Genomic DNA, 15,495 nt, shown 5'->3' on the forward strand with positions numbered 1-15,495 from the left:
GTGTCGATGCCATTGTTGGCCCTGTGAAATCCTGCTCTCGTTTGTAAGATGATGTCACACACACAGGATGCAAGCATTCAAATTTTCTCTTAGCCTCAGTGTAGGTCAGTCTGTGCGAGGTCTTTTACTCCGTGATTTTCCTTTCTTTATGGAGAAAGAGATGGCTTCTGATTCTCAAGCACTACTACTACTTGCTGCCTCACTTCTCAACAGCTACCCTGTTCGTGTCGAGGCACATAGAACTTTGAATTCTTCACGTGGTGTAATTTACACCAGGCTGCTTGACAGTCTAACCGAGGCTGAAATACGATCTTACCTCTCTGATCAGGGTGTCATTGCCGTCTATCGTGTAATGAAAAGGTAGGTTCCTCCTTGGTGCCCATCCGCACTCTTTTCCTTACCTTTGATAGTGTGGTGCTGCCGTCCAAGATGAAAGCAGGCTACGAAATCATCACAGTCTGGCTGTACATTCCAAATCCGATGCACATCAGTTCAATCACATTAGAACATGTTGTCGACACCCAGCCAAATGCGTAACCTGTAGCAGGGATGCACACAAGAGCGAATGTCCACCTCCTCCTCCTCCTCACTGTATTAACTGCAATGGTGGCCACATCGCCTCCTCTCGGGATTGTCCCATATACCTAGATGACCGGGCTGTTAAGAGATTTGGGTAAAGGAAAAAGTGCCTTAGCCAGTAGCTCGCAAGTTACTGGCTAGTCACAAACCCTGTGTTCTCCCGTCTGGCACTTATAGTTGGGTTCTTGTTACCCCTCGCTCCATGAAGGACATGGCTACGCAGACATGTGACCTCAAATTTGGCTCTGAGGTTGTGAAGTCGCCCAGTGTCAAGGTAGCATTGCCGTCCCCTTGTCCCGCTCTGCAACACTGTCAAACTCTTGCCTAAAGGGGTGAAGCTACCCACTACACAACCGGCAGGCAGAGGCAGGAAAGGACAGGAGTAGTACTCCCGAGAAGACTTCCTCCGTCCCTGCAGCCAAACAACACCCAAGTCTTCCTGTAACCAGAAGGGCTCGAAGAAGTCCGCTGAAGACAAACAGTCTTCTCCTTCACCAACTCGAAGATCCTGCTTGATGGTGTCGCCACGTGATCACTTAGCCTGGCCAGCCTCTGTCTTGCCGGTGCGCTGCACCAACCGTTTCTCAGCATTGGACTCCACCTACCGGCCTCACAATCATGCCGATGCTTCTGTGGATCTCATGGAGCAGGATCCTCCTGCTTCTGTGCCCTGTAGTAGTGACTCTCCACTGGCTGTCCCTCGGCGGCCACTGAGTTGACACCTCTACATCTCTTCCTCCTCATGACTGTCCTCCAATGGAACAGTTGCAGTCTTTGGTCCCACGAAGAGGATTTACAGGTACTTCAAGCATTGCAGCACTCACTTGTATTCTGCCTTCAGGAAACGAAATTGCACCCTCAAGACTGCTTTGAGCTTCCACATTACTTACCAGTTCATTTTGACCTTCCCCCTGAGGTCGGCATCCCATCTCGTGGGGCATCATGCCTGTCTTTGCTACTAGGTGACTTCAATGCACGTCTTCCCCCTTGGGTTCTCCCAGGACCTGCCAGAGAGGTGCCCTCGTGGCTGACATTCTTAATCAACTCACTCTCTTCTGCCTTAACACAGGTGCACCCACTTTCCTTTCTGACTCCTCACACACCTATTCCCATTTGGACCTCTCCCTTTGCACTGCCCAGCTTGCCCATCGTCTTGAGTGCTCCATTCTTTCTAATGCCTACTTGAGCTACCATTTCCTGTGTACTCTCCGTCTGTTGACTCCTATCCCAGCCACAAGCATGCCCAAGTGGCAGCTTACTAAGGTTGACTGGCAGCTTTACTCCTCCCTGGCGACCTTCGCAGAACAAGATTTCCTCAGTTGTGATGACCTGGTGGACTATCTCACCAAAATGATCCTTGTTGCTGCAGAACGTTCCATTCCTCGCACTTCCTCTTTACTACATTGTGTCCCAATCCCTTGGACTGAGGCGTGCCGCGACGCAATTTGCACACGGAGGCATGCTCTCTGCATTTTTAACTGCCACCCTGCGCTGCAAAACTGCATTCATTATAAACAGGTGCGTGCAAAGTGCCGTAGGGTTCTTTGGGATAGCTAGTTGGATTTCCTTCACGAGTTCTTTTAACAGTTCGACACCTTCCTCTGTCGTATGGGCCAACCTCAGCTGGCTCTCTGGAACAAAGATCCATTCCACCATTTCTGGCCTGACAGTAGGTGCCGATGTCGTCGTGGATTGTGTTGCTATCTCCAACACCTTGGGCCACCATTTTGCAGAAGTTTTGAGCTCTTCCCACTATCACTCTACCTTCATCCATCGGAAACAAGTGGAGGAGGCTCGGGCGATACCCTTCTCTTCTCCGAATTGTGAGTGCTACAATGCCGCCTTCACTGTGAGGGAGCTAGATCATGGTCTCAGTTCATCCCGTTCCTCCGCCCCAGGGCCAGAAACTATCGACATTCAGATGTTGCGGGACCTCTCTCTTGCAGGCAAGCACTTCCTGCTTAACATATAGAACTGCCCCCCCCCCCCCCCCTCCTCCTCCTCCTCCAGGCTCCCTGCGGGTCCGTGGGATAGAATAGGTATTCCTGCCTGTCGTAAGAAGCGACTAAAAAGCGTTTATGTGATGGTCCTCTATAGGGTTTTACCTCCATTCTTCGAAATTTTCTCGAAGAGCGAGCCAATTGGGGAAGGGCGTCTTACAAGGTGCATCGTGTCCATCATGCATTGAGATCTTTAGCCCACTTTCTCGTCGTCGCATTGCAGTCCTGCCCATTCTCCATCTCTTGGGCGAGGAGACCTTCCTGGGTGTGTTTTCTACCATGCACTATGCAGTGTCAATTTCTGCGTAGATGATGACCATGGACTTCTATGCACCTGATATCCAGCACTGTAGCCAGTCCGTTGTGGTAGGACCACCATGTACCCTGTTGGTTGTAGCCCTCTGACCACACAGGGATCACTCTGCTGATGCCTGCGCCATTAACTCCCCGCATATGCTAAGGGGTAGATGCCCATCCCCCAGGGGCATCGGGACTCCTGGCAATGGCCATCCTGCCAGGTGGCCTTTGGTGCACCTGGGTGGTGCCCGTGGAGAGGCCCCCTGGTCGGAGTGGGTGGCATCAGGGTAGATGACACGCGATGAAGTGTCGTCCATCATCTCCTGCTGATGGTGAAACACCAGCAGTCTATAAGCGATCACAAGCTCAATTCAACGCACAGAAGTACGACCCCAAATCGTTCCCCTCCCTGGCAACACCATGGGAAGAACGTCAGGCTAAGGATGGCAGTGGATCTTATTCGCCCCGGTACTATGTATGTTCGAGAGCTGATGGGGAGTCTTTCAAGACGATGAAGCCTCAGTTTTTTGTTGAGCATTTAGAGGACAAGTTTGGGGAGGTGGAGGGCTTGTCCAAAATACCTGGGTCAGTGTTGATCAAAACAGCATCCTCTGCCCAATCACGGGAGTTACTCACTTCTGACAAGCTGGGGGATTTTCTGTAAACATCACGCCCCATAATAACTTAAATATGGTCCTGAGTATCATATTTTACAGAGACCTTCTTTTGCAGTCTGACAATGAGCTGCGCACCAATTTAGAGCGGCAAGGTGTAAGTTTCGTCCAGCGTGTCCACCGGGATCCAAAGGACAATCAGGTTGCCACTGGTGCCTTCAGCTGGGCCTTTGAGGGTGATACATTGCCTGAGAAGGTCAAGGTGATGGTCTACCAGTGTGATGTAAAGCCCTATATCCATATATCCCTATATCCGGTGCTTTAAGTGCTGGAAGTTCGGTCACGTCTTCCCGCTGTACTTCCAGTGTCACATGCCGAGATTGCGGATGCCCATCACATCCAAATACTCCATGTGCCCTGCCCCCTATCTGTGCCAATTGCGGTGAGCACCATTCGCCTTGCTCGCGTGACTGCAGGATTCTCCATAAAGAAAGGAAAATCACGGAGTAAAAGACCCTGCACAGACTGACCTACACTGAGGCTAAGAGAAAATTTGAATGCTTGCATCCTGTGTGTGTGACATCATCTTACAAAGCCGCTACGATAGTTCTGGCACCATCAGCTCCGCCAACCCAGGTCACCTCTCGGAGCCTGAAGACTACATCTGCCCCCTTGATGGTGGGGCTCGTTTCCCTCCCCGTTGTTCGTGCACTGCCTACTTTGGGAGCAACAGTCCCCAACCATCGGGGACGTCCGTCCCCACTTCTAACCTGGAAAAGCGTAAGTCTTCTTCGGATTCTCTCACTAGGAAGGGATCCCTTGGGTCACTCCCTTCCCAGGTTTCTTCCAGTGGCAAAGACGACACCCGCCAGCGGCTGAAGAGCCCAAAAGCAGCTGTTTGTAGGGCTTCACACTCATCCTCAGTCCCGGAGACTGAGCCAGTGAAGTCCTCCCAGTCAGAGAAACCAAAGAGCAGTGAGAAAAGTCCAAAAAGAAAACCCCCTAAGATCAAGGAAATTGCGGTGGCACCCACACCATCGCCACCTACAAGCTCTGCAGCTCAGGATGGGGTGGAGATTTTGGTGTCCGCTGAGGACCTCGATCTCGCCAGACCCTCAGACGCAATGGATATAGACTGCTCAGGCAATAAATCGGTGGCAGCAGGTGACTGAGACGTAAACTGCCTCATTGAATGTTCCATGCCTTCCCAGTCTCACGATGTCATTCTCCAATGGAATTGTGGCGGTTTTTTCCACTGCCTGGCTGAGCTACGGCAACTGTTAAGCTTTATACCTGCTATGTGCATTGCCCTCCAGGAAACCTGATTCCCAGCAATACGGACCCCTGCCCTCCGCAGCTATATGGGATATTACAGGAACCATATAATAGTGTGTCAGGTGGAGTTTGCGTTTATGTCTTAAACTCGGTCTTTAGTGAACATGTGCCCCTTCAAACTCTTCTTGAAGCTGTGGCTGTCAGAATAAGGACGCTATAGGAAATAACTGTCTGCAGTGTATATCTTTCTCCAGATGGTGCAGTACCCCTGAATGTATTAGCTGCACTGATTGATCACCTCCCTAAACCTTTCCTACTTCTGGGAGATTTTAATGCCCATAACCCCTTGTGGCATGATACCATGCTTACTGGCCAAGGCAGAGATATCGAAACTTCACTGTCACAATTCGACCTCTGCCTCTTAAATACTGTGGCTGCCACACATTTCAGTTTGGCTCATGGTAGTTGCTTGGCCATTGATTTATCAATTTGCAGCCCAGGACTTCTCCCATCTATCCACTGGAGAGCACATGACGACCTGTGTGGTAGTGACCACTTCCCCATCTTCCTGTCTCTGCCCCAGCATCAGGCACACAGACGCCTGCCCAGATGGGCTTTGAACAAGGTGATCTGGGGAACTTTCACCTCTGCTGTCACCACTGAATCTCTCCCACACAGTAACATTGATGTGATGATTGAGCAGGTGACTAGCACAATTGTTTCTGCAGCAGAAAACGTGATCGCTCACTCTTTAGGGTGCCCGAGACATAAGGCAGTCCCTTGGTGGTCACCGGGAGTTGCTGAAGCAATTACGGAGCGTCGGTGAGCTCTGCAGCAGCATAAGCGGTACCCTTCCCTGGAGCACCTCATAGCCTTTAAACGGGTCTGTGCCCATGTTTGCTACCTTATCAAACAATAGAAGAGGGAGTGTCGGGAGAAATAAGTCTCCACCACTGGGTGCCACACGTCACCTTCCCAAATCTGGGCAAAGATCAAATGTCTTTTCGGGTACCAGGCCCCAACAGCTGTCCCCGGTGTTACCGTAAATGGTGAGTTAAGTACCGATGGAAACGTGATTGCCGAGCACTTTGCTGAGCACTTTTGCTCGAGCCTCTGTGTCAGAGAATTACCTCCCAGCCTTTCACACACTCAAATGGCGGCTTGGAGGGAATGTCCTCTCATTTACTACACGCTACAGTGAATCCTATAATGCCCCATTTACAGAGTGGGAGCTCCTCAGTGCCCTTGCACATTGCCCCGACACGGCTCCTGTGCCTGATCACATCCACAGCCGGATGATTAAACATCTCTCATCTGACTAAAAGTGACATTTTCTTGTCATCTTCCACTGGATCTGGTGCGATGGCGTCTTTCCATCGCAATGGCGGGAGAGCAGCCCGGTAAAAACCTACTTGATGTGGGTAGCTATTTGCCAATCAGCTTCACCAATGTTCTTTGTAAGCTACTGGAATGTATGGTATGTCGGCAGTTGGGTTGGCGGCCCAGATCGGGGCTAACAGTTGGGGTTCGCGTCAGTCCCTTGTCTCTGAACTGGAGTCCTTCCCTTAACCACCTCTACGTGCGGTCTGTTCACATACGCGTCCATGGTGTACGCCTCGGCCGCAGCTGCATCTGGACCTTTTGCATGGCCCTAAGGACTCCGGTAACCCCTCCGCTGTCACTTCCTCTTGATTCTTGACGTGTTCTGGGGCTCTGAAATGGTTTACACCGATGGCTCAATGGCTGACGGTCACGTAGGCTTCGGATATGTTCGTGGATGATATATTGAGCAGCACTCGTTGCCAGTTGGCTGCAATGTTTTCACTGCAGAGCTGGTGGCCATAACTTGTGCTCTTGAGTACATCTGCTCATGCCCTGGCAAGTCATTTCTCCTGTGTACTGGCTCATTGAGCAGCCTACTAGCTGTCGACCAGTGCTACCCTCGCCACCATCTGGTAGCACCCATTCAGGAGGACATCTACGCCCTGGAACAGTCCCGCTGTTCCATGGTGTTTGTGTGCACCCCAGGACATGTCGGAACCCCGGCAACGAACTTGCCGGCAGGCTGGCCAGACAGGCAACGCGAAAACCGCTTCTGGATGCCTATCTAGGCATCTTAAAAGCTGACCTGCATTCTGTGTTACACCGCAGGGTTTTCCGGCTTTGGGAAACAGTTTGGCATAACAGCACACACAACAAACTGCGTGTCCTCTGCCGGCTCCGCATTGGCCATACGTGACTAACGCACGGTTACCTACCATGTCAGAGGACTGAACTCAGTGTCGCTGTGGCTCCCAAATGACAGTCGTCCACCTCTTGTTGAACTGCCCAATTTTAGCTGCTCTGCGACAGACTTTTAACTTTCCCAACACCCTACCTTCAGTGTTGGACGACAATGCCTCCACAGCAGCTTTAGTTTTACATTTTATCCATGAGAGTGGGTTTTATACTTCTATGTAGTTTTTAGCGCATGTCCTTTGTCCCTCTGTGTCCTCCACCCTAGTGCTTTTAGGGTGGAGGTTTTAATGTGTTGCAGAGTGGCTGGTTTTCCCTTTTTATTCTCGTGGTTGGCCAGCCACTGTAATCTGCTTTCATGTTTTACTCTCTTCTGTTTCTAGCGTCTGTTGTTTTCTTGTCCTCGTTTGTTCCTTTTAGTGTTCATTGCCTTCCCTTCGTTCCTGTGGCTTTTCCTTTCTTTCCATTTTGTGTTATATGTTTTGACCGTTTTATTCTCACACTTGTGGCATTGTTTTATTAGGAACAAGGGACTGATGACCTCGTAGGTTGGTCCCTTCTCCCGCCTTAAAACCAACCAACATACAACCGCATATGGGCTGAGAGCACATTTCCTGGACACGGGGGTGAAGTCACTGTCATACCCATACCGAAGCCTGGTAAGGACAATAATCTTCCTTCTAGACCAGTGCCCCATCTCTCTTACCAGCTGTTTTTGCAAGGTAATGGAACATATGATTCATGCCTGGCTGGTGTGGTGGCTCGAATCTCGCCATTTACTCACGAATGCACAGTGTCTTCTGTAGTTGACCATCTCGTTACTTTGTCCACCCATGTCATGAATGGTTTTCTGCGGAAATCCCAGCCTGTGGCTGTGTTCTTTGATTTGGAGAAGGCGTACGACACCTGCTGAAGATCTGGTATCCTTCGTACTCTTTACTCATGGGGCTTCCTTGGGTGCCTGCCCTGTTTTCTTCGGGCATTTTTACAAGATCGAGTTTTCAAGGTGTGTGTGTGGGTTCTGCCTTGCTGGATACAGTTATTCAGGAAAATGGTGTGCCTCAGGATTCTGTACTTAGTGTCATCCTCTTTGCTATCGCCATTAACCCTATAATGGCCTGTCTCCCAACGGGCGTCTCCAGCTCCCTTTTTGTTGATGATTTGCCCATCTATTGCAATTCTCCATGGACCTGTCTTACTGAGCGGCGTCTTCAGCGCTGTCTTTATCGTCTTCGCTCCTGGAGCATCACCAGTGACTTTCGCTTTTCCACCGACAAAACAGTCTGTATGAATTTCTGGTGGTGCAAATGGTTTCTCCCACCATCTCTACATCTTGGGCCTGTTGCCCTTCCGATCATTGACACTACGAAATTCCTGGGGCTCATGCTCGATAGGAAACATCCTTGGTCCTCCCATGTCTCTTACTTGGCAGCCTGCTGTATGCAATCCCTCAATCTCCTATGTGTTCTTAATGGTACTTCTGGGGTGCCAATCGAACCACCCTCCTCCGTTTGTACTGGTCCCTTGTCTGTTCGAAACTTGACTATGGGTGCTTTGTTTTGCATCCACACACCCATCTTTTACACTGTCTCAACACTGTCCATCATCATGGCATCTGTTCGGCCCATGGTCGGCTTTTACACTAGCCTGGTTGAGAGTCTCTATAGTGAACTGCCACTGTCCTACCCCCATGACTTTCTCCTCAGCAGATATGCATGCTGTTTGTATGCGATGTGTGGCCACCCCTCCTATGCCTCCTTCTTTGATGATTCCTTAGATTGTCAGTATGGGGCTCGTCCCTCTTCCCTGTTACCTCCTGGAGTCTGCTTTCACCACTTTCTGTGGCGGCTTAACTTCACGCTACCTGCAACTTTCCCTGTGGTTGTGAACCCTTCACCACCTTGGTTTCGTGAAGTGGCCCATGTTAACCGTAGCCGTCATTCGCTTCCTAAGGACACTACTCCATCGTCGGTCTATTGCCTTCAGTTTCACGACCTTCGCATGGAATTTAGCGATAGTACATTTGTATACATTGATGGCTCTCGGACTGACCGTGGGGTCGGGTTTGCCTTCGTCATTGGTGCCAGTATCTTTCGACATTGGCATCCAGCCCACTCCTCAGTATTCGCAGCCAAGCTTTTTGCCTTGTATCTGGCCACAGAGTATATCTGGCGACACAGCCTTCCCAATTGTGTCCTCTGTTCAGACTCAGTGCCCTCCAAAGACTATGTGCGCTCTACACTGCTCATCTCTTAGTGCAGCGGGTCCAGGAAAACTGCCAGTTGCTAACTCTTGCTGGCGCCAATGTCGTGTTTCAGTGGGTCCCTGGTCATGTTGATCTGACAGGCAATGAAGCTGCTGACGTTGCTGCCTAGGCTGCAGTCCTTGTATCTCAGCCCAGGAGTACCTCTATTCCCTCAGATGATTTCTGCGTTGCCGTCTGTCAGAAGGTGGTGACCCTCTGGCATCGCCAATGGTCCTCCCTTCACGGGAATAAGCTTAGGCTTATTAAGCCTCTCCCGGTGCCTTGGACGATATCTTCTTGGCACTCCCGCCTGTAGGAGATTATTTTAACTTGGCTGCATATTGAGCACTGCCTACTATTCTGTCCATTGGGACTGACGTGTAGTCGTTTTCACCATCTCTATGTTTGTGTTCTATAGTTTTGACTTGGGCGCATATGACGTCAGTTATTTATTTATTTATTTATTTATTTTTTTTTTTTCCCCTCCCTTCCCTAAAACAAAACAAAAAAAAGACTGTGGGTGTATTTACAGTGCAACTCCACCTTTTTTCAGGGCATTACATGCTCTCAGTGCAGGATCATATCTAGTTTTGTAAGTAGTTTAGAATGCGTTCTTTCTAATGAAACTGGGTTAAAAGAATGAACAAGGTTATCTGTTGTCTAAAAGTGGGCTAAAATGCCCATTTTTTGTGTTTTTTCAAAAATCATTGACTTTGCCATCAGTTTGTAAACTATTGGAAAGCAGTAGGAGAATTAAATATTTTATTCTAACATCTCTTGTTAAGTTATTATGTGCAGAGTTTCACATTTATCCCACAATTACTTCTGGAGATATAAAAAGCTACACTCCCCATCTTTTTCAAGCGTCTGTTTTTTCCATCCGACTTTGCTTCAAATTATTAATATGAAAATTGCTTAAGAAATGTTTCTTATTTTGCTTAAGAGGATGCAAAGAGTTGTACAAGATGGCCTAGTTTCGTTTATTTCAAGGAAATACTCTTGGATGCACTATGTCTCAAAGTTGCCGAAAATTCAGGGGGTGCACTTTTGAAAGTGGCTTTGGAAGTATTAAATTTGTGATTGCAGAACTCTACCAATGTTACCAAAAAACATGTCCGAATGTTCATGCAAAATCTTTATCTAAATCCACAATGGCGATGCAGGAACCCAGTTAAAGCTTCAATTTAACATAGTTTGAACACTGAGGAGATTTTATACAAAGTTAAAACTAATTACCATGCTCACAGAGGCTTTTAAGCAGTCCACCTCACACTCTGTAAGTGAATGGAATGGGAATAGACCCTAATCTGGTTCAGTGGGAAGGCCTTCTGCCACACACTCCACATTATTTTGCAGAATATTGACGTAAATGCACAGAATTTCCTTTCTCTGGTAACTCTGTAGAAAATGAACTAGTATTACTATTATTGTAGACAGCATATGGTGCATCTAAAATTTAAAATATAAAAACTAGCTGTTAGTTTCAAATACACAATTTACTTTTGAATTATAACTGGGCAAATTAAGTTACAGTGAGGATAAATTTCCTGAGGTGGCTTCTTTGTTCCATCAGCCCATATCTGCAGGTTTTTGGTTCTTCATTTTGCCATTAGATAACAAATGTGGGATTTGACAGTCTTTCTCTGGCTGTGTGTGACATGGGAGTTGCTGATGACCTGTCTCAAAATAAATGTATTGAACACACCAAAACAGTTACGCAGTACCTAATAATTTTTATTCTTATTGTAATTCTATGTAAGATGTTTACATGAGTTTATAATTTGTCCTGCATAGTGTCTATTTCAGGTCTAGACTGACCACTCTGTCAAACTGTAGTGAAAGCTGATGAACAGATGGAAAAAGATGATTGAAATGAGAAAGTTAGCAAAGATTGCAAAGTGTATGTTGTTAAGTGGAAAGAACAAATGTCTTTTTCTCTTTTGTGTTGGTACTGATCCATAGGCTGTAGGTAAAAGGGGCTTAAAGGATTTTGTCACAATGCTTTCTACATACTTCGAAAGCTTTACTTCGGTTAGAAAGTCAAAATTGAATTCGTACAGTTCATTCAATTGAAATAGTCTGAACAATTGCAATAAAGCTTATCGCTTGCTAACTGACACATTTTTGTATACTAAGAAATTGGTGACAGAATCCACCAACTATTAAGTACTGAATTACAAACTGTAGTTAGCTTTCAGAATGTGTAGGTAAACACCATAGAGCTGTAAGTTTTTGGAAAACTAACTAATAACTTCTTTTTCAGATTACAGGTCGCAAAATGGCGAGCTGAAAGGCAGGCAAGGCTTGCAGCCAAAATCATAAGGAAGCAAGGAAAAAATGAGGTACCCCCTGCTGTTCTTGGAATATCAGCATACAATGTTTCTCTTGATATAATTGGAAATACATCAAATTCGAACCTTGATTCAAAGGACAACAGAAAGCCTAGTGAGTATAAATACAAAATGTTGCCTGTTAGTGCAGTTGAAGTAAATGTGAAGTAAAATTGCGAACACAGTGGTAGTGTAAAAAGACATAGTTGAGGTACAAGGAAAACTTGATAATAACACAACACAACACTTTGTACACCAGTGTAGTGTAAGTATGTAAAGTTCCAAAAATTCTGGAAAAGTATTTGTGGCAGGAGATTTAATGACTGACATTAAATTACAAATCTGGAAAATATTAGACACTTAACAATGTCATGTTCATTAAGATTTGAAACTGTTACTTGGTGCTGCTGTTCTTGTGAGATTCAACGAATGTTTTTAAAACTTTGTCTAAATCTGATGGACTTGAGTGTTTTTCTAAAATTTTGTGTTGTCATTGTTAAATAACTAAGATGAATGGAGAAGCTGTAAATCTCTGGACTTTATTAGTATTGTTATGCAGTGAGGCAGCTGATCAATGTTCATTCTAGTAATTTGAAGTTTTGAGACATAATTCCTATTGGCTTTTTGTCTTGGAGGTAATCTTGATCACTTAAACAACTGAGTGTCTAACAATGCCATATTGCACTGATTCAGATGTAGCTTTGTCCCAGATATCCAGGATTTAGAAGGGCTGCATTAGGTATCAGGGCATCCAAATGGTGAGTGCTGGAACAGATCTACATCTACACTTTGCAAACCACTTTATTGCACATGGCTGCAGTGTTTTCACTGCAGAGCTGACGGCCATATCTCGGGCTCGAGCACATCTGCTCACACCCAGGTGAGTTGTTTCTCCTGTGTACTGACTCCTTGAGCAGGCTACAAGCTATTGACCAGTGCTACTTTCATCATCCTTTGATAGCGACCATCCAGGAGTCCATCTATGCCCTGGAATGGTCCAGATGTTCAGTGATGTTTGTCTGTCGGTCATGTTGGAATCCCAGGCAACGAACTCGAACTTGCTGACAGGCTAGCCGACTTCAGTCGTTGGAAGATACCCACACATTTGTTCACTTCATTTCACTGTCTGGTAAACAGTATGTTTGGCCAGTCTGTGTGGCGGGGTTCACCTTGCATATCACGTTTGCAAAAGGGATCCACAGTGTATCTGGTGGTATGGGATATATAAATGAGGGTGATGTACCTGAAGGATGGAGGAATGCAACTTGCACTTTACTGCAATCTTCATCTTTATCCAGAACAAAACTCAACCACCAAGTGTCACCATAGATTGATGTTACATACCCACTAATATCTGCAAATGATATCTGCTGTATGTCCTTTACGACATGAAATATGCTTGAAACAACTGCAGAAGAAAATAATTTCACATTTACTTTGGTTCCACATTTGAGAGGTATGAAGGCACGAAATTTCAGGATGCCTGATATAGTTACAGCAGTATTGTACCGATTGGCCAGTTGTTCTTCAGTTTTAATGTATTCTTCAAGGGTCACAAATACAAAGTCTATGTTAGATATGTTCCGATGTGACCATTCAAACAGTTGCCTTGCGTCCGTAATTTGGTCCTTATATGGTCTTTGTAGGCTCGCTCTGGCTGCTAGTCTTTTTACTGTGGCCTCCAGCCCATTGCATGGCCCTTTGCCATGTGCTGTTGCTGAAAAATGCCCTTCAGCCTCGGCTCCAAAATCTTGCTTGTGATTACACAAGTTAATAAAGTTTTTTTTTTAATTGGGCCGCAGAGCCATTGGAAAAACAGAATAATTTTTTGACAGGTCTTTGAAACTTGCATTTCAGATATTCCATCAACTTTGTCTGGAACAGGTAGATGGCTGTAGTCTTGTCGTTGAGGCAGTCTGATATTATACACAATTTAAATGTTTGACTTCTTTCTCTTTAAAATAAACCACAAAAGGGTGAATGGTTTCCTGACTATTTGACCAATGATTTGATTGTGCCTCATCTTGCAAAACGATTGAATAATTCTCAGAAAAGTCACAAATGACAGCCATTTCACATTCCAGAAGATTTTCCTTGGTATGTCTCAGAAATGCACTCTGTTCCTTTGCTGTGAAGTTATGACTAAGTAGGACAGGAAGTTTTCACAAAATACTTCAACAAATTTACTTAATTTTGAATTATTTCCAAGTTACATCAATCCACAGAGATCCACTGTCTGTATGTGACACTCAATTGCATTGTCTTCATATGTTTTTTACAAAAGTTCTCTAATCCTTTTGGTTCATGGACATGAAACACACTTTGAAGAGAAGATGGTCGGCTGCAAACCATCATTTGCAGGCAGTCCTTGTATGTTCTAATTTTGCCATCCTTCATTGAACTCATTCTTGTATTTTCAAACATAAGCTTCACATTCTGATGAGTGGTGCACACACAGACTGAGTGTGTTCCACTCTGGCCTGCTAGCACACGATTTTTAGGCCTAAGTTCTGCAAACTTAGAAAATCCCACTTTTACAGTTGGGGAATTTTTCTTTGAAAGCTATATACACTTCTTTTAAATTATTAAGCATCAACCTTTTTGAAACATGTTCTTTACCACCTGTGCTGTCGTCTTTCACTGATATAAAGTCCTTCATCCCTGGCATCACTCTGCTCATTTCGTCACTTGTAAAAAAAATCCTTTAACAGTATGAATGGTATGATTTGACAGACTTTTTCCTGGTGTCAAGATGTCCTTCTTTCCCCACCCCTACCCAACATCTTGGTTTGTCGAGCTAAGTAGTTAGAGGCCGAAAATTCCTGCATTACTTTTCTCACACTCCAGCTGTCAGGCAGAAGAGTCAGCAGTTGAAGCTGCTTCTTCCTACTAGTCAAGCTGTTGTACACCTTCTTTACATGTGTTAAGAACTCATCTTGTGAATCACCATTCTCATCATCACTAGATGCATTCACTAGCAGTTTTCTCTTGACAGCCACATAGACTCTATTGGCCTTCCCAATAGAGTAAATTTTGGATTGAATTCTCGTTTTGTCTACAGGCGACTGTACCATCTCTAAAAGAGAGCTGTTAAGAGAACTCAGCTTCATATTCATTTGAAAATGGCATATCAATAGCTTCTTCAATTTCAGTATCAGACTGACTTTCTTCATATATGTTGCTAGTTCCAGCGGAAATTTTGCTATGTTTTTCATTTTTCAATTTTGTCAGCTGCTTCCTACAACGGTCACAGACCTTCGATAACTAACATGTTCCTGGAATCAAGTCACACATCCGTGAAGTAACGTGTCTCAAACCTTTTCTTGCATGGGAGTGGTTAGGCTTATTGAAAGGATTAAAACAATCCATTTTTACTATCGTGTCAGTGGTATCCATCCTGCAAGGGATAAACAGTGAGAAATTAGTTAGGAAAAGTGCAGTGGCCAAGATATGGGTTGTGTTCTAAACGTACACTATCACAGGAAACATCAAATGAACTTCATACAAGCAACTCTGATGCTACACTGGCTATGAATGAGTGGTCTTGTCTGCTTGACCAATCAGCTTCCACTATGTGAAAGGGAGAGGATTCCAAACATGGTACACTATAAAGTAATCAATGCATTTTATTAAGTGTCCTGCACACTGCATAGCAAAATTAGTAATTCAAAAATAAAATTTTACTAATTTGGTACATTATTTACAAAACACGTGTATTTCTGAAGCCCTGTATCTCCTGATCCCATTGAGATCCCATGATAGAATTTGTCTATATGTATTAAGACATTACAAACTATATTTGATAATTTTTTTGGAATTTTTGAAATTGCCACTGTTTCAGAAATTTAAATTAAAAAATTTTCAATTTTTTAAAAATTGCAACGCCTATATTGTGGCATATCATATTAAAGCCCCACTCA

At 45.4% G+C, this 15,495-nt stretch overlaps 1 protein-coding gene across 1 annotated transcript in view; it reads left to right on the forward strand.

Moving 5' to 3' along the window:
• Nucleotides 1-15,495, forward strand: part of LOC124612593 — a 105,920-nt gene that overhangs the window by 15,335 nt on the left and 75,090 nt on the right. Inside the window, exon 4 of the mRNA XM_047140876.1 lies at nucleotides 11,509-11,690. Coding sequence (XP_046996832.1) covers nucleotides 11,509-11,690 — 182 coding nt within the window. The remainder of the gene's footprint in view (nucleotides 1-11,508; nucleotides 11,691-15,495) is intronic.

This window comes from Schistocerca americana, chromosome 4 (assembly GCF_021461395.2).
Source record: "Schistocerca americana isolate TAMUIC-IGC-003095 chromosome 4, iqSchAmer2.1, whole genome shotgun sequence".
NCBI lineage: Eukaryota > Metazoa > Arthropoda > Insecta > Orthoptera > Acrididae > Schistocerca > Schistocerca americana.